Source organism: Cydia splendana, chromosome 5 (genome assembly GCF_910591565.1).
Source record: "Cydia splendana chromosome 5, ilCydSple1.2, whole genome shotgun sequence".
Taxonomy (NCBI): Eukaryota; Metazoa; Arthropoda; class Insecta; order Lepidoptera; family Tortricidae; genus Cydia; species Cydia splendana.
Genome location: NC_085964.1, coordinates 8,536,480 through 8,559,562, shown reverse-complemented (window position 1 = coordinate 8,559,562; position 23,083 = coordinate 8,536,480). Strand labels below are relative to the sequence as shown.

General features: G+C 36.5%; 1 protein-coding gene and 1 long non-coding RNA gene across 3 annotated transcripts in view; one reads left to right on the top strand and one right to left on the bottom strand.

The window, feature by feature from the left end:
- Positions 1 to 13,425: 13,425 nt before the first annotated feature.
- Positions 13,426 to 17,555, bottom strand: LOC134791096 (uncharacterized). Its single transcript, XR_010144255.1, has 3 exons — positions 17,365 to 17,555; positions 15,989 to 16,104; positions 13,426 to 13,577 (listed from the first exon to the last, which is right to left on the bottom strand). It is a non-coding gene; the product is annotated as an uncharacterized LOC134791096 (long non-coding RNA).
- Positions 17,556 to 21,549: 3,994 nt separating this feature from the next.
- Positions 21,550 to 23,083, top strand: part of LOC134790670 (T-box transcription factor TBX20-like) — a 44,050-nt gene continuing 42,516 nt past the window's right edge. Inside the window, exon 1 of one of the 2 annotated variants that reach the window (XM_063761563.1) lies at positions 21,550 to 22,961. In XM_063761563.1, coding sequence (XP_063617633.1) covers positions 22,721 to 22,961 — 241 coding nt within the window. In that variant the 5' untranslated portion in view covers positions 21,550 to 22,720. The remainder of the gene's footprint in view (positions 22,962 to 23,083) is intronic. The other variant, XM_063761564.1, reaches the window with a different exon arrangement.

Here is a 23,083-nt window from a genome sequence, read left to right as displayed (position 1 = left end):
AAAGGGTAATAACGGGACCCTATTACTAAGGCTCCGCTGTCCATCTGTCCATCCGTCTGTCTGTCACCATGATCTCATGAACCGTGATAACTAGACAGTAGAAATTTTCACAAATGATGTATTTATGTTGCCGCTATAACAACAAATACTAAAAAAAAATTAAATAAATATTTAACCGGGGCCAATGCTAGACTGGATATGACAAATGAAATGAGTAAGTTTTTATTCATATGTTTTAAAATGCCATGTTGGTGGCAAACAAGCATACAAAGCTGTTAGTGCCGATGGTAAGTGGGACTTTAGACTAGATCTCTCCATCTCCAAGGGACTTACATTGCTGACGGGTTACAAATCTATACACTCTTATTAGGGTTCCATACCCGAAGGGTAAAAACGGGACCCTATTACTAAGACTCCTCTGTCCGTCTGTATGTCATCAGGTTGTATCTCATGAAACGTGATAGCTAGACGGTTGAAATTGCCACAGATATTGTATTTCTGTTGCCGCTATAACAACAAATACTAAAAACAGAATAAAATAAATAAAGTGGGGCTCTCATGCAATAAACGTGATTTTTCTGCCGTTTTGTGCGTAATGGTACGGAACCTTGCGTGCGCGAGTCCGACTCGCACTTGGCCGGTTTTTCTTAGTAGGTATATGACATTTATTCAGTTTACTTCACTGTCCGTCTGTCTGTCTGTCACCAGGCTGTATCCCATGAACCGTGATAGGTAGCTAGGCAGTTGAAATTTTCACAGATGATGTATTTCTGTTGCCGCTATAAGAACAAATACTAAAAAGTATGGAACCCTTCGTGCGCGAGTCCGACTCGCACTTAGCCGGTTTTCTTAGTATATGACATTTAAGGCTCCGTCACACAGGCGCGTTTTGCGGGCGGCGCATGAGCGGGGCGCGCCTGTGTGACGGAACCTTTATTTCAGTTTACTCCACTGTCCATCTGTCTGTCTGTCACCAGGCTGTATCTTATGAACCGTGATAACTAGACTGTTGAAATTTTCACAGATGATGTATTTCTGTTGCCGTATACTAAAAAGTACGGAACCCTCCTCGGTGGGCGAGTCCGACTCGCACTTATCCAGTTTTTGTTTATTTTTTTTTGTAATCGAATTTAATATTTAACGGACAGGCTTTAATATTAAAGAATGAAATCGTAGTCATAATTTCCATATGTACTTTTATTTTAGTGCCATGAAGGGTAGGTACAAAAGGGTTCTCTCTTTTGAGATTGGAAAGTGGGTTAGGTTATAAATGCGGCTTTTACAGAACCGATCTGCGATCAGAACAGTGGGTCAGGTTAGAGCTGTAATCCTTATAGAACCAAACTGCAACCAGAAGTGGGTTAGGTTAGGTTAGAACTGCGACCCTTACAGAACCGAACTGTTACCAGAAAAGTGGGTTAGGTTAGGTTTTTTAATTACATATTTGTTTTTAGATATATCGAAATAGTAAGTTCTTAGAGTTATAACTGTATGTTACGGATGTTTTCTGAGATGAGATAGGTATGTAACCGCCATGATGAAGGTTTGAAGTCTAAAAGTAAATAATTACTCAATTCAAAATGAGTATCTATTATTATTATTTATTTTACCCGAGCGAAGCCGGGTTTTCATCTAGTTATGTATATTAATGTCATTTGACAATTAGGTAAGTACTTGTTTGTTGTATGAAATTGATATTTCTCATCGATAGTAGAAGCTTGTTAAGTGTATTCACGAGTCATTAAAAAAATTTAAACACTTTTTAGACCTAAGTACAGTCAGCGTCATATAGTAGGTAGCATCCAAAGTATTCAAATATGTAGTTCGGTAATTATATGGCGTACCGAACTATTTGAATACTTTGGATGCTACCTACTATATGACGCTGACTGTACCTATACCTACTGGAGTATATGTAAGTCAATCAATTTTAATGTCTATTGATGCAATACTTTTCCGTAAACAAAAGAAAATACAGCAATAATTATTGTGCCTATGTATTAAGTGTCGTTAAATACGGTTTTAACATTACCGTAAGTAGCCGTAAACATCTGCCATCTCCAGAACAACTGGTTAAAGTCACACGATAATTATCCGCTGGTGGAAAGGCAAAATAGTACTTTCTTAAACAATGTTCTACTGTCATACTTGTTACCTTTTTATTCCTTTACACTGTAAACTTTCACACAATTATTTAAATATCGCAATTAATCAATAGTCCTATGACTGATATGTAAGAGTAAGAGATCAAAACTCAAATAACATTAGCCTAACGACTGCGACTTATATTATTATTTTAAATTAATTGTAGGCCATTATCCAATGTAAGGATGTATCCATAAGATGATGGAACGTCTAACGCACTTGCGGTTGGAGCGGAAATTTTAAATCTAATCAATAACTTTTACATTAGGGTGAGAAGCGCAATTGTCACAAAATATTGTGACAACATCATTTAAAACCATTCATTCAACAATAGTGCAAGGTATTGAAGATGAATGAAGTGTACGGAGAGAAAGCACACACAATGCGAAACAATGGACCTCCACTCGAAGCTGGAGATAGGTCTGGTTCTAAAGAATAGCGCAGTGTGGTTTAAAATAGGTTGGTTTAAGTAATTGTGTGAAATCAATCGGTCAAAATGAGTGTCTCGTTTTCTATTTGCGTTAAATCCTTACGTTGCAAATAAATAGAAACTATTTTTTTACGTTACCTGCCCCATTGTTTATATATAAGTACCTACTCTATTAACAATTTAAATAAGTGAATTGGTTACATAAATATTTTTAATTAATCTATTTATTTATAAATGTACTATTTCTACTGGCAGGTACTATACATACTTAATATGGGTACTTAAATTGAATGATAAATGAATTGTGGTACATACTTGTGATGAATCAAAGTCCTTCGTACAATCAATTGCCTTTATTTTACTCTAAGTTCCTACTTCAACACTTTCGACATTCTTAACTTAACAAGCAGTAAGCCTTCCTACTCAATGTTACCGGTTCAAGCGCCAAAGCGAGAATGCCCCTTCCATCTCATGGTAAGTTACATTTATACTTTTTCATCATTTGAATTGGCGGGTAGGAGAGTAGGGTCATTTTCGCGACTACCGACATATTAATTAACAAATATTCGGGTAAACACAAATCACATTTCTAATCACTACCCACTGAATGCCATAAGTTTAACATAACGCACACAAAATAATTATAATTTATTCTTGAAATCTTATGAAATATCACACTCGGCCATCCGACTGCGTGCTACCTCCGGTGCACGATCAACAATAATATCACACTCGGCCGTGTTGCCCGATGCCTTTTCAATCCTATTATAGTTAGACTAGTCTGTTTATACAATACCAATACTCTTCATTGTACACCAGAATACAATAAAATAATACAAAGAATTACAGCAACTCTAGTAGAGGTAAACTTCAAATTATTTAATTTACTCATGGTATCCGGTATTGCAGATGTAAACGGTATTCATTCTTCAGACTAGTATTACTATTACATAAAAAGGGATACCTATTTAAATACCTACTTATACTACTGATCATGTTAACGTTCACGAAATACATCGTCCACACTGTCAACCCCATACGATTAGTTATTTTAGCTTATTACACGCAGGATTACAGACATTATTATCGGCACGTACTTATAGAATAAGCCCAAATTTCATTGCATTGATTTTAGTACTGTAACATACTTATAACAAACATGGCACGAGCAATACAATTTAGCCTGATATAACAGAATAAGAAGAAAGAGACAACTACCACAGTATGAGCCATAATAACTGACATCAATAATCAAATTTTTAGACCTTTTATGGTAAATGTAAGAACTGTTTATGGGTATAATGTTTTGGGGAAGCTACGTAATTACATTAATGGCTTAATCAGGTTTGTAATTAACAGTTGCAATTATCTAATATTTTCTCTCTGAAATCAAACATTTTTTTTTTCAAATTACAATACTAGTTACATGCTTGATGACGTCCTCTACTGTAGGTCCTTCTTGAGCGTCGCCTCGACTCCCGCGGTCCTTCTTCGTGCGGGTCATCTGAGAGAGGCCCTCGTCGTCAGCGCCTGCTGTGGTGACGACATCTGTATTCAGGCTGTTCTCACGCTCGGCTGTCGCAGTCCACAGCGTCCTCTGTGGTAGATTCACCGTCGCTAACCTCCAGCGTCTACCGCGACTCTGCATCAGTCTTGCTCGTGACGGCAGTCTAGGTGATCTCGGGGTGTCAATATTGGAATCCATTTAACCCTGTAATTAAATTTCAGTGCGCTGCATGATTGGTTGTTAAACTTTCTTCTCACCCTACACTTATTTAAACTCATAATAAACTCTTTAAACTCAAATTATTTACACTCATAATAAACTCTTTAAACTCAAATTATTTACACTCAAAATAAACTCTTTAAACTCAAAATAAACTCTTTAAACTCAAAATAAACTCTTTAAACTCAAAATAAACTCTTTAAACTCAAAATAAACTCTTTAAACTCAAAATAAACTCTTTAAACTCAAAATAAACTCTTTAAACTCAAAATAAACTCTTTAAACTCAAAATAAACTCTTTAAACTCAAAATAAACTCTTTAAACTCAAAATAAACTCTTTAAACTCAAAATAAACTCTTTAAACTCAAAATAAACTCTTTAAACTCAAAATAAACTCTTTAAACTCAAAATAAACTCTTTAAACTCAAAATAAACTCTTTAAACTCAAAATAAACTCTTTAAACTCAAGATAAACTCTTTAAATTTCTAAACTCTTTAAGATCTCTGGCAGCACACTACATGGCCGCACTCATAAACAGCACACCTACATGGCTGTAGACTCTAGCAGCGCACTACATGGCCACATTCATAAACAGCTCTAGACTATTCAGACAATTCGTACTATATACTCGTATTAAACTCAAACTCATATTAAGCTCAAACTCAAAATCGTATTAAGCTCAAACTCAAAATCGTATTAAGCTCAAACTCAAAATCGTATTAAGCTCAAACTCAAAATCGTATTAAACTCAAAATCGTATTAAACTCAAAATCGTATTAAACTCCAAATCGTATTAAACTCAAAATCGTATTAAACTCAAAATCGTATTAACCTCAAAATCGTATTAAACTCAAAATCGTATTAAACTCAAAATCGTATTAAACTCAAAATCGTATTAAACTCTAAATCGTATTAAACTCTAAATCGTATTAAACTCTAAATCGTATTAAACTCTAAATCGTATTAAACTCTAAATCGTATTAAACTCTAAATCGTATTAAACTCTAAATCGTATTAAACTCTAAATCGTATTAAACTCTAAATCGTATTAAACTCTAAATCGTATTAAACTCTAAATCGTATTAAACTCTAAATCGTATTAAACTCTAAATCGTATTAAACTCTAAATCGTATTAAACTCTAAATCGTATTAAACTCTAAATCGTGTTAAACTCTAAATCGTATTAAACTCTAAATCGTATTAAACTCTAAATCGTATTAAACTCTAAATCGTGTTAAACTCTAAATCGTGTTAAACTCTAAATCGTATTAAACTCTAAATCGTATTAAACTCTAAATCGTATTAAACTCTAAATCGTATTAAACTCTAAATCGTATTAAACTCTAAATCGTACTAAACTCTAAATCGTACTAAACTCCAAATCGTATTAAACTCCAAATCGTATTAAACTCCAAATCGTATTAAACTCCAAATCGTATTAAACTCCAAATCGTATTAAACTCCAAATCGTATTAAACTCTAAATCGTATTAAACTCTAAATCGTATTAAACTCTAAATCGTATTAAACTCTAAATCGTATTAAACTCTAAATCGTATTAAACTCTAAATCGTATTAATTAAACTCAAAATCGTATTAAACTCAAAACCGTATGAACCTCAAAATCGTATTAGACTCAAAATCGTATTAGACTCAAAATCGTATTAGACTCAAAATCGTATTAGACTCAAAATCGTATTAGACTCAAAATCGTATTAGACTCAAAATCGTATTAGACTCAAAATCGTATTAGACTCAAAATCGTTAAGACTCAAAATCGTATTAGACTCAAAATCGTATTAAACTCAAACTCGTATTAGACTCAAACTCGTATTAGACTCAAACTCGTATTAGACTCAAACTCGTATTAGACTCAAACTCGTATTAGACTCAAACTCGTATTAGACTCAAACTCGTATTAGACTCAAACTCGTATTAGACTCAAACTCGTATTAGACTCAAACTCGTATTAGACTCAAACTCGTATTAGACTCAAACTCGTATTAGACTCAAACTCGTATTAGACTCAAACTCGTATTAGACTCAAACTCGTATTAGACTCAAACTCGTATTAGACTCAAAATCGTATTAGACTCAAAATCGTATTAGACTCAAAATCGTATTAGACTCAAAATCGTATTAGACTCAAACTCGTATTAAATTCTCTGGTAGCACACTACATGGCTACACTCACAAACAGCACATCTACATGGCTGTAGACTCTAGCAGCACACTACATGGCCGCACTCATAAACAGCACATCTACATGGCTGTAAACATTAGACCCGGTTATATGATACCACCTACATGATATCTAGAACCCTAAGAGTCTGACTATTAGTACACCACATACATGGTGACTAACTACATGCTAACTACACCTTTACCCACCTACATATATAACTAAACATTAGACCCGGTTATATGATACCACCTACATGATATCTAGAACCATTAATGTCGGACTATAGTACACCACATACATGGTGACTAACTACACTTTTACCTACATACATAGGCAACTAAACATTAGACCCGGTTATATGATACCACCTACATGATATCTAGAACCATTAATATCTGACTATAGTACACCACATACATGGTGACTAACTACATGCTAACTACACTTTTACCTACATACATAGGTAACTAAACATTAGACCCGGTTATATGATACCACCTACATGATATCTAGAACCATTAGAGTCTGACTATAGTACACCACATACATGGTGACATTGGTGACTAACTACATGCTAACTATACTTTTACCCACCTACATAGGTAACTAAACATTAGACCCGGTTATATTACCTACATGGTACACATACATAATAGCCAAATCTATATTGAAAGTTTAATTGTTGTTACCAAACCACGTAATTGTCGTTACACGGCACTTAAGGTACATAGTAATCACTTAAGACACTCTTCATTCATTTCAAAACTAACCAGAGGCGGTTATCAAGCATGACTTGCTATTGGATCATTTAGCTCATACTAAATATACCTACTATTTAATAGATTAGGTTCAGTATTCGAAACTCAAATATAGGATGCACATGTATGTAAACACTTTCATTTAACGACAGTACGTATTTCAACTAGATCTGCATAACAACCGAGAACTTCTGCATGTCTCTTCACAATATGGGCATATTAAAATTTAAAACCACTAAAATTTAAAATTAGTTAAATAAAATTGTTCCTTTAACGACAATAACCGTACTTGCCTTTAATGGTACACGTACAGTACTTGTTTGTTTTGTAATTGCTAACGGATTCATTAAATATTTACCCAAATCGTATCCATTGTATTCAACTTCGCTAAACATTGATACTACACAAAAATAAAAATAACATCTTATGTACAGTGCAGTAGTAACTGCACTGTACATAATCGTAACATGACTCTTGTAAAAAGTTACCCGCAGAGTTATAAATTACGTAACAAGTCTACTTCGTTACTTCAACTTGACTATGATCGCGTATCTGCATATTATTAATCAGGTTTTGAGATTATAAGCATTACACAACTTAAAACTTACTACCATAACGTCAGAGTAAGTATATAAAATATGTATATGTAGATATACTAGGTACTCACACGTTCTGGTCCTTTTATGGGCGCCGTGTTACCACTTCTGACTTGTGATGAATCAAAGTCCTTCGTACAATCAATTGCCTTTATTTTACTCTAAGTTCCTACTTCAACACTTTCGACATTCTTAACTTAACAAGCAGTAAGCCTTCCTACTCAATGTTACCGGTTCAAGCGCCAAAGCGAGAATGCCCCTTCCATCTCATGGTAAGTTACATTTATACTTTTTCATCATTTGAATTGGCGGGTAGGAGAGTAGGGTCATTTTCGCGACTACCGACATATTAATTAACAAATATTCGGGTAAACACAAATCACATTTCTAATCACTACCCACTGAATGCCATAAGTTTAACATAACGCACACAAAATAATTATAATTTATTCTTGAAATCTTATGAAATATCACATACTTACTAAATAAGTAGGTACGTCAGGTACGTGTGCTTACGTACAACATACTAGTAGGTAAGTAGTTTATTAGTAAAGTCAGGGCTTAATCGTGGCCACCCTGCGGTCTGACAAGCAGTTACCTACACTAATCATAAAATATTTATGGCACCATACATTACGACAATTTTATTCAGATTTATGTTGCGAAAGATGGACACTTAAATTATCGAACGCGCGATGCAAAGACCTCATTGTAAAATAAGATCACATCTAAGCGTTAGGTACCTACATTTTTTTTACTTAATTCAGGTGTGTCTACATATTTTTAAGTGCTCCATTAGCAGAGTCGGTTAATAGTTCTGTTGCAGTTAGTAGGAACAAAATGGGTTAGCACAGAGGTCTTAATATTGTAAACTCGCATCTGGCCTTAAGGCCGTCGCAGACGTAGCTAAAATATAACTATATTAGGTATATATAGCAAGGCAACCTACGATATATTTTACGTACTAGTTGACAGAGTCCACACATCGTAGCATACCACATACCTACAATCATTTTTGGTATCTTTGTCGTGTGTGGTGCTTAGCTAATTTTTTTCGACGTCTATGACGGGCTTAATAAAGGTAAATTAACTTTTATTCTTTTAAATTTCTACTCGGTCCAAATAACGCTAAGTCTTCTTATTTTAATGAACTTTCCCAAACTAAGCCACCTCCTGTTAAATTATATTTTTAATGAAAAAAATATTTAACAAACAAATACATACATATATCAAAATTTTTCTGTGATGATATTAGGCAATGTGCACTTTAACTTTATGTCTGTAGTAGACATGTGACATGGTCAGTATTTATCATCTAAGGCATAATAAGTTCAGTTGGAATGCGCGTCGTGTGGAGTGAAGGCAGCTCTGGCCGAGATAGATATGTCTTCGTCAAAATTTACATAAATGATGTATGTGATCCGCCTAATGCCGTCGGTTGGTCATTTATTAAGCAGTTAGACCAAGGCTGTGCTCATGCGCATAGCGCGCGTGCCGGAGTGCGCGCCGACAGCGCCGCCGACGCCGGACCACACTGAAACACCTCGCGCTCGCGGCTTCGGCCAGGTCAAACCTGTTGACGTCCGTAAGCCAGCCTTATCTATAACATCACAAGCATTTACAAAATTGATGGACGTGCGACCCATTCAACGTTTTGAAAAAAGATAATGTTTGTCTAAAGTTTTTGCAATGTCAATAAAAAACTTTGGGTCCACGTGTGAAGCGCGCACGCCCTCGGGCTGGTGCGCGGGCGCCGAGCCCGGCGCGGGTGGTCTGCGCGCGCCGCCCGCAGGAGGCGTCAGCTTCACACGTCTACACACCACACATTTCTACTACCGCTCACCACTACAGTATAGAGCCTATAACAAACTACATAAGGCACCAATTCTACTTTACCCACAAAACAATCTTCTCGAAATATCAAGCCGATATGAGCAACTCATTACGCATGATAGTAGGTCTACCGAAAGTAAAGGTTTGGATGTAATAACAGATGGGTGTTAATTGCTATCATGAGGCGTCAATAATTGTTTTTTAGCCACTAATGGCAATGGAAGTTCCGGGTTATGAAAGTTTTTGTAGGGTATAATCAAGTCGTAATCAGTGGGTCGCTGCTAGAGCGTGTGAGCTACTCTCCGCGGACTCACTTCACTGCGAGGAAATTATTAGTTTGGTGAATTTACCCGACACTAGTTTCGTGTTGAAGCGCTTGTGAGTATCGTATGAAGACATTAGAGGGATCTTTATGAGCCGTTGCGTGTGGTTCCTCGGTAATTCATGGTGCAATCACATATCTCGTGTCCCTGCAATTTACGACTATGAACAGCGGGTAGGTAACGCTATGAAATCGGAGATAAATTAACTTTTTGTTACGCGCTATCACTGAACGGACGTTTAGCAATACCTACCGTGATTTACTTATTTTTAAAACATCATTGAAGGTCCGTTCTTAATACATAAATTAGTACAAACTTACATAAAAAATACAATTTGTATAACAAATATTTGACCTTCGTTAATAAATCAGGCGTGGGTTTCTTACGAGTCTTCAGAAAAAGAGCATTGCTGAAATATTTTAAAACTCATCTGTCAGTTCTGGAACATTTTTTGTATAATTTGTGGATGCAGTTTTAGTGAAAAGGAAGGCGGCGTGAGTGCTAATGAGACGAATTTGGGAGAGGAAACGTTAGTTTTGAACTGTAAAAAATTAGCCTGGTAAATTAATAAGTGTTGTAACGAGGCGTGAATCCAACAAGGTAAATATCGCAGTGTTGCGAGTTCGTGACCTCAGGGCCACCCACGCCGGGCAGCGCTCGCGAGTCCACACCGCGTCACTCGCCGTCGCTCTTCATCTGACACCAACATTAATAACACCGCGCCGCTCTTCAGCTGTTTATGGATAACATTTTCATCACGAATTTTGTACCTGAGTAACAGCGATTAGAATTAATATATTCTGGTTCCGGCTTTAAAAGAGTACTTTCATTTATTTAGATGAAAACCAGCTCTCTCGTCGTTATAATAGACAAATGCGTAGGTAAGCATAATTGCCAAATTGTTTTCTCGGAGAATGTTTTGATAAACATGATTGCGGCGTGAATAAGCCTTATAAGGACAATCAAAACAGGAAAACTATCTTGCGAATAAATGTGAGCGTACAACTACTTACAGAAAACGCGATCCGACAGATCCTATCGGAAAACCCACTATTTTCCATCAGCGTCAGCCATATTTTTGTCAATTTTTCGTCTGACATATCCTATTTCCTATTCAGAAAAACACGGAGTAGACGTGAAGTTGGAAAACAAGGGAATAGAAAAAAGAGGTTCTCGGTCGAAACGACAGATAATCGTGTTAGCCGGCCGCAGCGGCGAATAACTGATGCGGCCGCCCGCTGCACCGAACCCAATGAGATTGCGGTGTTTTTTCCGGCGACGCTCCGCGGAGACAAACAAGGGATGCAAATTCGTGTTGACACCGCGATCCATCTTGTTCGCCTCTCCGGAGACCAGTTCCTGGGCAAATAGCGCCGTGATTGAAACGTCTACGAGCTTTATTTGTGCAAGGTTTCTCATGTTTTTGTGTCCCGTACCACCTGGTTGGGGTTATACATAGGTGGGTTCTTGATTCAATCAACTTAAATATTCCGTGGCATTTGCAGCTAGGGGCGCAAAATAGATTTATATTATGCTTTTAAATAAATGTTTAATATTTTTTTTATTGTGGGACGTACCATAATATTACAAATTAAATAAATAGGTAAGTAATTTTGAAGACAAAATGGGTCAGTAAGCGATGGAAACGGGTAGTTAGTTTCGCTTAATCTTGAAAACAAAACAGTCGCTGTATCGTAAAACAGGAGCGGTGCGGCGGTGGCGGCGGCGGGCAGGACAAACTGTGACCTTACTCGCATGATGGACGGTCTACGCTCGGCTGCACCGCGCCACCGACTCCACTGGCGACTGCTGAAATATTCACAACTAAATTTTTACAGTCGAAATAAGTGCACACAGCAAACTTTCAGTATTCAAGTGCATACACAATTTAGCTTGGCCTGAAATACTATGACTTGGGAGGGACAATAAATTAAAATTATAGGACAGATGTCCTAAAATCCTATTAGGTTTGTGTCGATCGTCATTCTGATTCTGATCGTCAACCAGATTCATAAATGATCATTAAGTATCTATAACAATTGATTTGACATATGAATTACTCGTAAATTCGTTTTAACATTCACCAATTATTTAAGAATTTCAATGTAAGTACTTATGTATCAATCAGTTCAGTATTCAGTAGGCATCATAATAATTCTGAGTCGCCAGTGTATCATTGATTACAAATGAGTACATTTATATCTAGTCAACTATAGAAAATGTATTTTTTATTGTATAATTGTATTTTCTCGATTTGTGCGTTTTGATATTTTATTTCAGCGGTGTGTAAAGTCTTCTGACCGATTACCTACTATAGGTGTCTTGGAGACGATGTACCTTTAGCTGATATCCCTACATGTACCGCACAAATCCGTATTCCGATGTATGTAACAGGAGCAAAAAATTAAAGTATGTATATGTCACCGTAAAATTGTAAACACTCGTCAGTTTATAATATCGCTAGTTAAATTATAAACTGACGGTAGGGAGATTACAAACTAACCTAACCTAATAACCTACGTTAGATTGTAAACTAACGGGTTCACAATCTTACGGTGTCTTATACATAGAAGAAACGTAATTATTTGCATAAAAAAATATTTTTCCTGAATCGAATCAATGGACATTTACTGTTATTTTTTAGAAACAAATTACACGTCAGAAATAGTACCTGTGGATGCCTATAGGAATCATCATTCTTTCCAGAAATTTGAAATCTTCCCCTGACTCTATAAGTCGATACTGTTACAAATGAACAAATCGGCGATTTCTTACGTCACTATTGTCTCCCGCTGCAGTGCAGTGGCAACGAAGGTGTTGTGAATAGATGCGCCGGGGCTCCGCTGTCCAATAAATATATTGTTTGGAGCGCGCCAGCTCAGATAAAGCAAGCTCGCGCCTCGTTCTGCCTCGCTGCTCTGGGTGGACTCACTGCTGGCGGATTAAAGTAAGATTTAAGTATTGGTGAAATGACATTATTTTATTTAATAGTAGGTAATAGCTTCCGCGTCCCCGGACTAAGCTATAGGAGTCAGAATAAACCGATTTATGATGGGAGAGAAAAGTTCTTGAAAAGCGACTGCGAGTCATAGAAGACGGTAAGGTCAAATAAGGTGGATGGAGGACAAGATTGCAAGCAACCGATTCATGGGGTTAGTGCGGTTCGCCTGGTTGTGTGCGGTTGATTTGAACAATCCTCATTTTACTTTTCTCAAATTTGTTAGCTCTTTTGGCCCCAGCAATAAAACATATATAGGTAATCCATTTATAAGTGAAATTAAGTTTCCGGTACGGTACCTACATTTACAGAATAAAAGCTTAGTTCATACTAAAACGTGACGTACCGGAAAAAAAATTGTGACATAAATACTATCTGAATAGAAAACATTAACGATTCTGCATAAGACGCAACCAAAAAATTAAGACACATTTTACATACAATAAATTGTAAATCGCTCAGCTAGCAGAGTGGCAGCGCCGCAGCTGGCCGGTGTCAGCCAAACGCGGAGAGCTTGGCGTTTGCACATTATGACTTTGTGGACGCTGTGCGGATTATTTATCGGCTCGAATGTTTTTCAGCTGAAGACAAATTATTAAGAGTTTTGGCAAAATATAGAATCGGATTAGAACTTACTTTATTCAATACTAGCGACCCGCCCCGGCTTTGCACGGGTTAACAAAATATACACCTAAACCTTCCTCAAAATCACTATTGATTGGTGAAAACCGCATGAAAATCCGTTCTGTAGTTTTCGAGTTTATCGCGTGTAAGTGATGATGTAATATTTAATTTTAAAAAACCTGCCTAAAATTGTGTAATTAATTGAAAAAATGTATAAAGCCAATTCTGACGATTTTTTTTACCTTTCCGCTCTGTTTTTATTTTTACAGAACCTAGAAAGCAACAAATATTAATGACTTCCTGATTTACTGAGACGAGTATAGGTGTGCCAATTTGTCTTGTTGTTTTTATTATGATACTACTTTTGCCCGCGACTTCGTCTGCGTGGAATTAGTGACAGCAGCTAATGTAGGTATAGCGCCTGGATAAAAATCATTCAATTCGCGCATTGCTTACTTAATTATTAGGCAATTCATTAACTCTTTCGATTCCACCCCCCTTTGCACTCTCTTCAGGGATGATTTCCGACATAAAAACTATCCTAAGTCTTTCCTCGGGACTCTCTCTATACCAAATTTCATCTAAATTGGTTCAGCGGCTTAAGCGTAAAGAGGTAACAGACAGACACACTTTCGCCTTTATAATATTAGTATGGATTAGTATAGATTTATGATCAGTAAGTGAACGTTAAAATATTTGAACTAAATTTGACCCCAATATAAGCTATGTAATATGTAATATAACATAAACTACTGATATGGAATTCCCGCAAAAAGAAATGCTATCGTATTTATGTGTCATTCGCAGCATAGGTTCTAAATATCTGGGAACCGAGCTTTGCTCGGAAAACATATAAAAACAAACTAGATCGATTTTTCGGCCCCAAAAACCCCCATGTACCAAATTTCATCAAAATCGTTAGAGCCGTTTCCGAGATCCCCGAAATATATACGTATACAAATAAATAAATATACAAGAATTGCTCGTTTAAAGGTATTATGTAATATATATATTAGAGAGATTAGATTAACTATAGCATTAGTGTTGCAATTAGCAGTTAAGATGATAGTACCTACTGGTCCCCATTTTTGCTGTCTGGAAATTGACATTACAAAAAAAACAGACAATTTGTTATAGGTATATTAACGTAAATATTGTATATAAAGTTTTTCGTTTGACTTTCTTTGCTCCTAATTATATTCTAATAGTCCGTTATGCTGTTGAACGATTTTGTTTGTACTTGCAAGTTATATTATAGGGCCGCCTGCTATATTTTAATAATGTAATAGATGCTAAATTTAAATAATCCTGTATTTATATCAAATTGAAACAAAATAACTATTTACCGTATGCACGAAAACTTTGTGTTCACCGTTCTGCATTGAAAAAACACCTAAATAAACAAATTATAGGAAACCAATACGATTTAGAGCGTCCCTTGAGACAGGCCCGTTCCGCTTGTCCGCCGCTACGGGGAGCGCATTGTCACCCTACATGCCGAGATGTAGGTAAACATAATGCTTTATTCGAAAATATACCGCAAGGAGCTCTAGATTTTTCTTTAAAATTGAATTTTAGTTCAAATAAATAAAAAATTGTCTATTTCATTTTATAATTTATAAATTTAGTAGGTAAGTACCTACGTAAGGTCCTACTTAAATTAAAATAACACAAATCAACTCATTTATTGAAATATGTTTTATATTTGTAATATTAAAATATTATTAAATTGAAGTGGATTTATATCATGTGGTTTATCGCTACATATAAATAAAATAATAAGGAACGAATCTACTATGAACTTATGATTTATGTAGGTAGGTGTAAAACTAAATGTAAAATTACCTACTGCCATTAACAGGTCATTAGTAAACACCCCGTGCTTAGAAAACGGCAGAAAGGTTCTTAATCACGATAAAAGTAGTAGTCGTATGTGTCGCACATTAATTAAGATCGGACCGTCCTAATTTATTCAGGTGACGTGGGGCCACCGCCGCGCGACGTTTGTTCGGGGGCTTGGGTGTGTTTGTCTCAAGTTGCCACGTCTAGTACTGGACTTAGGAGTCCTGTGTCTCTAAATATATTATGAATACGTGGTGGTTACTATGTTGCTTAGTTCTATGCAGTTATATGTAGTTGATATTTACAATTCTAAGTTAAGGTACCTACGTAATATGTAAAATTGAATTCGTCGTAAAATTATAATTATAAATCTATATTCATCCCATTTAAAATTGTATTTTAACTCAACGTTTGCGAGTTGTATGAGTGAGTGGTCTGTCGTATGTGTCTTTATATCATTCAATATGTTTGCTCTCTTGCAAATTTCAGAATGATGAACGTTGGTACAATGTGAAAACGCTCTTACCGTCTACGGTGTCCGTTGCGTATCGTATGCTAAGTATGCTTAGCCAATAAGTTCTGTGCTAGTCGATATGTGCCATGTTTTGCTTTAGATACATCCTCTGCTGTGTGGATGAGAAACTGCAAGCAATTAAGCTGTTCAATATATGGTAATTGTGCTTCGACTTGAGTTGCGACTTACGTCGGTAAAGTAAATTCTGCTTAAATAAGTCTTCAATAAAACGTAATTAAACACTTAATCTAAATACCTACCTATTTGTTTAAGCTTATTAAGTTCAAAAGTCGAAAATCTGTGACAAATATTTTTATCCGTATTTTTTGGCTTCAGTCAGTATGGCTCACGAGCTCACGACAGATTAAATTCGATTAATATTTTTGGGTTTTCAGAGATTTTTCATAAACTAAGGGCACTTAGATAGATACCTTCTACGTCAGTAGGTTTGTATATCGGCGTAGAAACTCTAGTGTTCGTTGTGTAGTCTTCATAATTTGAAACTGTTGTATTCTAATGAGATCTTAGGATAGTTATGTACACCTAGGTGCTTTCTACTTAAACTGTATTGTTGTAAAACAACCATGCCAAGTTTCGACTCTAGCAATAAAGTTAAGTAATCCCATAGTGCCCAGGATTGTAGTGGGGAAGGAAATGCGAGTCGCATACCTATGATTTAGTTGTTTTAATATCGAGCTCCTACTAAAATTTTATCACCTACTACGAATTTCATCTGAAACTATATTAGATTTGGTGTAGGTAGGTAAATTCCAATAGGTATACCTTAGGTAGGTATACTTGTCTTATAAGTAGTGCTTTTAAGTGAAGAGTAAAAAAATAAATTAAATTGATACTTAGGCCCCGAGTTGGAGGCTGGAGCCAGTTTTTTATTTATAAGTATGTAGTTTTACTTTTAATCTTTCTCCTTTTTTTTTAGTTTTATGTAGTTTTACTGTTTGTTAGTTTTAAATATATTTATTAGCTAAGTAACTTACTAATATTATTAGAGATGAGATGATGGGATGAGAATTTTAACAGTTCAGTGCAAAACTCTTACCAACTCTATTTTAGAGGTCGTCTATTTTAGATACTAGGGAGTAGACATAACATATTATAAACTAACAGAATTAATATCAATTAAACATTAATTTCTCTTCTTAACTAAAGAAATAAAAAACGAGTCCAAACAACACAAATACTTAATTGATTCGTGACAAAAACTCGAGAATGTGTTGCAAAACGGCGGATTCTATAATGAAAGGCGAAAAAATCCCAATCGCCGCACGGGCTTGAAAACTACTTAGAGGACCCCTCGCTCATACCAGCGACTTGCATTAAATGCATCTAAACAACTATCTTTATATTGAACCTTATGCATTAATACTTACAGTTTAGTTCACCTTGCGTTGTCAATGTCCCGCCTACTTGGGGCGTCGCCCCCCCTCCGTGGGCGCAGTGAGAGCGTTCACACGACAAGCTCGCTTTAAATTTTTAATGAGTAGTACAATTGTAGTTGGTTTTGACAAAAGTGAAATGGACAGTGTCATTGCGCAGTACTGAAATTTCAAAGATATTTATGAGGATGAGGCCGAATCCATAGGATAATTTATTTAGTAGTAGGTATGGTTATTTATTATTGTTTAAGTCATCGTCATCATATATTATATTTAAGAGTAAGATCCTTGTCGGTGGAGCAATTTCCATGTTTCGCGGATCTCTGCCTTCTCTTTGACAGCCTGGTAGGACACGACGTTGAGTTTTTCCTTTATTTTATTCATGTACGCTCTCCTTGGTCTTCCCTTCTTCCTCTTTGCTTCAACTACTTCTATGATGTTTTTGATAAATTCGTCGTATCGTATCAGGTGCCCAAGCATCTTTCCTCTTCTATTGTCTAAAGTTGTTAACAAACTTCTCCTCTCTGTTACTATAAATAAAACCTCTTCTTTGGTTTTCTTTCCAGTCCAACTGATCTTTGCCATTCGACGGCAGCACCACATCTCAAAAGCCTCCAGCCTCTTCCTATCACGTTGCCTCATTGTCCACGTTTCGCTTCCGTACAGTGCTATGTTCTACATGTAGACTTTTAGGTATGAGTCTTTTGCGGATATTGCCTGATATCAGGCTTTAAATAGGCATTTCTTTGTGTTAAAAGATTTTTAGCCATCGCTATTCAATAGTTCCAAAATTAAATTAAACATGCCGTACTCCTACCTGATAACTATCTACTTTGGGTTCAATCCGAAACGTGCCAGAAAAAAAAACTGAACTAATGTTATTTGGTATTCCTCATTGAATGTGGGGTGATGAATGTACAATGTTTCTCATGCTCTGAAAGTGGGTCATTGCTTAAATAAAAAGAGAGTTGAAAGTGATACGTTTGGCACTAGGGTTGAAAATTGGAAATATCCCACAAGAAATACTAGATCTCGTTCAAACCAATTTTCGGTGGAAGTTTGCATGGTAATGTACTATATGATGTACATCATATATTTTTTTTAGTTTTTTCATTCTCTTATTTTAGAAGTTACAGGGGGGGGACACATTTTACCACTTTGGAAGTGTCTCTCGCGCAACTATTCAGTTTAGAAAAAAATGATATGAGTTAGAAACCTCAATATCATTTTTGAAGACCTATCCATAGATACCCCACAAGTATGAGATTGATGAAAAAAAAATGTTTCAGTTTCAGTTCTAAGTATGGGGAACCCCCAAAATTTATTGTTTTTTTTTCTATTTTTGTGTGAAAATCTTAATGCGGTTCACAGAATACATCTACTTACCAAGTTTCAACAGTATAGTTCTTATAGTTTCGGAAAAAAGTGGCTGTTACATACGGACGGACAGACAGACAGACGACAGACAGACAGACATGACGAATCCATAAGGGTTCCGTTTTTTGCCATTTGGTTACGGAACCCTAAAAATCAGTATTTTGTACTATAAAGTAGGCAAGTATAAGTATAACTATTAGGTACGTCTGATTCATTATCCTAAGTAAAGCTAATGTGTCTAAATTGAAAAAACTTAAGCAACTATCTAAAAAGCCTTACAATTAATTTTAGAATTAGATGGCGTGAAAGGCAATTTTCGGGCGTGTAGTGAACGAAATTACCATGTGAAATGAAGTCACATTTGTTTTCGTGAAACTTCAAAAGTTGATAACTTTCAATACCGTAAAATGGGGTGAGTAGATGCAAAACTGACATTCAAACCTCGATAACGTTTTATTTTTACATATGCACACTGAATGGTGTATATAAAAAGTCCGGACGTTTGTATTTTATTTTGGGTAGTTCCATTTCATAACTTTGACGATAAACAGGAAATCCCACCTCACCCCGCAGTCCCTCGTATTTGGGGTGAGTTGGGTTTTCATACAAAGGTGATTTTGGAAGATTGTTGGATCGATTTTTTTTTATTATGAGTTATAGCTCAATTTTAAATTGGAATACATTATTTTTGTAGTAGGTAGTAGCCTTAAAATCCCATCTCACCCCTTTCATTCCTTCTCTCCCCATTCATAACCCAACTCTCCCCGCGAACCCTACTTACCCCATTTTACGGTATATAGTTGTTTTCTTACTTTTTGAAACCGGTAACAGTGAGATAATTTTAAAATTTCTAAGAAACTGCTTCGCTACTAAGGAACTAAATGAACACCTAAACCCTAAACACTAACTAGTGATGAGTTGATGACATCATGACATTAATAATTAAGTTGTTAGTTTAATTATTTTACTTGATACATAATGGTCAATTAATATTTTTTGCAAATACATGGAAACGTTAATGTTATATGTACCTTAATACGGTCCTTATCATAACGCTGCGAAGCTTTTTTTTCAGGTAGGGCGATTTTAGGGGTCTGTTAGGGCATTTTAGAATTCAATATCAATTTATTATGAGTTTTAGGACACACATTAGATATTAGGGATTTGGCTAATATAGATATAAGCAATTGGTACTGTGCAATGTTTGCTTTTTGGTCGTATAACCGATACTATTTTTAGCACAATAGCACTAGGAAAAGGGTCAAAACATCTAGAACAGAACTCTAAAATTAGGTACTGTATATTAATTAAAAGACCTGTTTTCATGTCCATATCATCTGACGTTTGACCACTTCAAGGAACCACATCGCCATCTGGAATGTGTTTTATCCTTTTAAAAATTCACTTTTTACATTAACTTTTTTTTTAAATTGCCTGTTATAGTGTCCCACTACTGGGCAAAGGCCTCTCCTGAATCAACTTGCTCAATAGAAATATCGTATTGCAACGAATGGCAAGAATTTAATATATTTATGTACGGCCACAATTATGTTGTGGCCGTACAACATTTTTACAACATTAAATAGTATATGAGTAGAATATTGTTATATGAGTGAAATTTTTTGATAATCTCTATTATTTTGATAATATTTAAAAAGAACTATACTTACCTACAGGTAAAAAATCCCTACTTATAGTTCGTTCTTTTAGCATTAGAAAGAACTTGAAAGAAGGTAAGCGATCTTGACATGTCTTTTAATTGAAAAACGCTTTTTAAAAATCAGTAACTATTACTTATGAAAGCAGAAGAATATAAATGATCGTATTAGATTCATAAATGTTACATATTTCCCGACCTTATTTTTTAAATGTGTTTTTCAATTAAAAGACACATCAAGATTGTTTACCTTATTTCTAATGCTAAAAAAAAGAACTATATGCGACCCCTATTTAGGTACCGTGGAGAGAAAATCAATGGCCAGCTTCGTAACCCTATAGGGCTTTGATACACTCGGCACTCTCGGCAGCCTATAACTACTGCCCGCCAATTCCTAATATTCCGGCCTCTGTAGAAGTGTATTGTTTTATTTTATCCATCATTTGACAGCAATGTTTATTTAATTTAAACTAGTAATTAACTGCGGCGTGAAACTAACTTGCATGCAGATGTAAACGCAGCAACAGGTAGAGCGGATCACGCTTGTTTGTTATTTTGTTACAGGTAATATTTATTAGGTAGGGTATATTATTATGGGACAGTAAAACGTTAATAAATATGCGACAGTTAGGTAGATGATACACATAAGAGTAAATTTATATAATAATACTAAATAACTCTAATTCTTTAGTATGTAAACAAATAATTAGTTGAGTAAAATAAGTATGTACTGACGTGCAGGCGGATAATTTCAAAATTTATGAAGTCAACCGAAATGGAAACTTACTTTGTTTTTTTATAAAACTTTCCCAACTTTTTGTAAACGTTTTCCAACTTATCCCAGTAATTCGTCCTGCCGTCCCTGCCTGCCTACCTATGCCTTTTTTATATTATTGCGAATTGAATTAGGCAAGTCAGGTTACTAGCCAAAACCAAAATAATATAGGTATTTGTAAAGTGCGGTTGAAGTAACTACTTAAACCCTACAGTCCCAGTAAAGTAAACACTATTTATTTACGGAATACGCCTACCTGGCTACATAGTTAGTCACATAAAACTATAGTACTTTAAGTCATATGCACGCAATTATTGATATCAGTTGGCAAAATAATTATTCCAATTCGTCACAAGCCGATCGTGGCCATTGAGCGGCCATTACCGGCAAGCGATAAGGTTTACTGCACTCCTGCATGGTTAGTTTGACTCCCTCGCACGTAATAAATTATTTTATACAAATCTACGAGAAAGTCTAAGTGCAATTTTCCGCAAATTTGATCCCACGCCATAAAGTTCCGTTCGCCAATCACGAGGCGCGTACGCTGATTGCGACCACTTGTTTATTCTGCCGAGCTCGAACTAATCAACTTTATAAAGTCATTCTAATTAAATGCTTTAAACGAGCAAACGTAGAGAAAAGTGAGCAAACAATAGTGCCCGTAATGAAACTAGTGAGTTAATAAGTTGACTGTTCAAAGAGTTGAATGTCAAGAAAAACTCGTATTAATTTTATATCGTATTTAGTCTAGATACATAGAACGCAAGTATGTAAGCTATCGATCGCAGTTAATCACAATTTATTAATATCTTATAAGAACGGTAATAGCCTATCCGCTCGGGGCCATTTGCGTCATGTAATAAAGCAAGAGCTTATTTATTTATTCATATTAATATAAGCGCGAATATTCTCATTGAAGTAATCGGCAGTGAGGCGGAGCGGCATAAAATAGTGATGCGAGGCGTCGGCGCAGCGAATAAATACCGCGATACGATCGACTCACCGTTTAACGAGAGCCTTTTCCGCGCCGCGGTGAGCCATTTAGCGAATTTCAATAGTTATCGCGCGGAGAAAAACTCGCCGCTCTGAAGACGAGTGCGAGGAGCGAGCGGCCCGAGAGGGACGGACGTTATAAGAAAGAAGTAATAAAAAAATCAGTAGTGTGTGCGTGGTCGGAGCGTGGTGGCATAGGGCGGCGATGCAGGCCCCTCCCTACGGCCCGCCGCCTGGCGCTCCGCCGCCGCCTCAGTCGAGTCGACATCGCGCCGCGCCGCACCGGTCCGCTCGAAACACCTCGTCGCCGCGCGCGTAAAAAGTTTCCTCGCCCTGAAACTTCTAACGCGACGAATACGCGCCTAAACATATTCACGAACATTGTTTACTGCGTTACTAGAGCTCGATTGATAGTTTGTGATCTTTAATGTTGGTGTTTTTAATTTTTAAACAACTTGTAGCTCCTGAATCTGAAAACACTGATTAACTTTGACAACTGAAAAGGGATTACAAGAGATAAGGTCGTATTTGGACTATGTTCTGCATCAATGGGATGCGCGGACGGTGACGTCGTGTTGAGCTGTGGTCGTGGGGTCGGTCTGGGGGCTGACAGTGCCAACTTGATGCTGCTGCAGCGCGAGCGCGAGCGGGCCGCCATGGAGGAGGAGTGCTCGGCGCGGCCGTGCGCCACGGACTTCTCCATCGCCGCCATCATGGCCCGCGACCGCCAGGAGCGCCGCGAGCGCAGGAGGCACAGGGACCCCAGGGAGGACACCTTGACGCCTTTAGGTTTGTATCCCCTCTCATCTATCAATACTGGCGATGCTTGCTGCAATTCACGATGCATTGCCTTATTTAATCCTGATGCTTAGCTGTTAAGTAGGTAGTTTAAACAACTTTTTCTTCTCTAG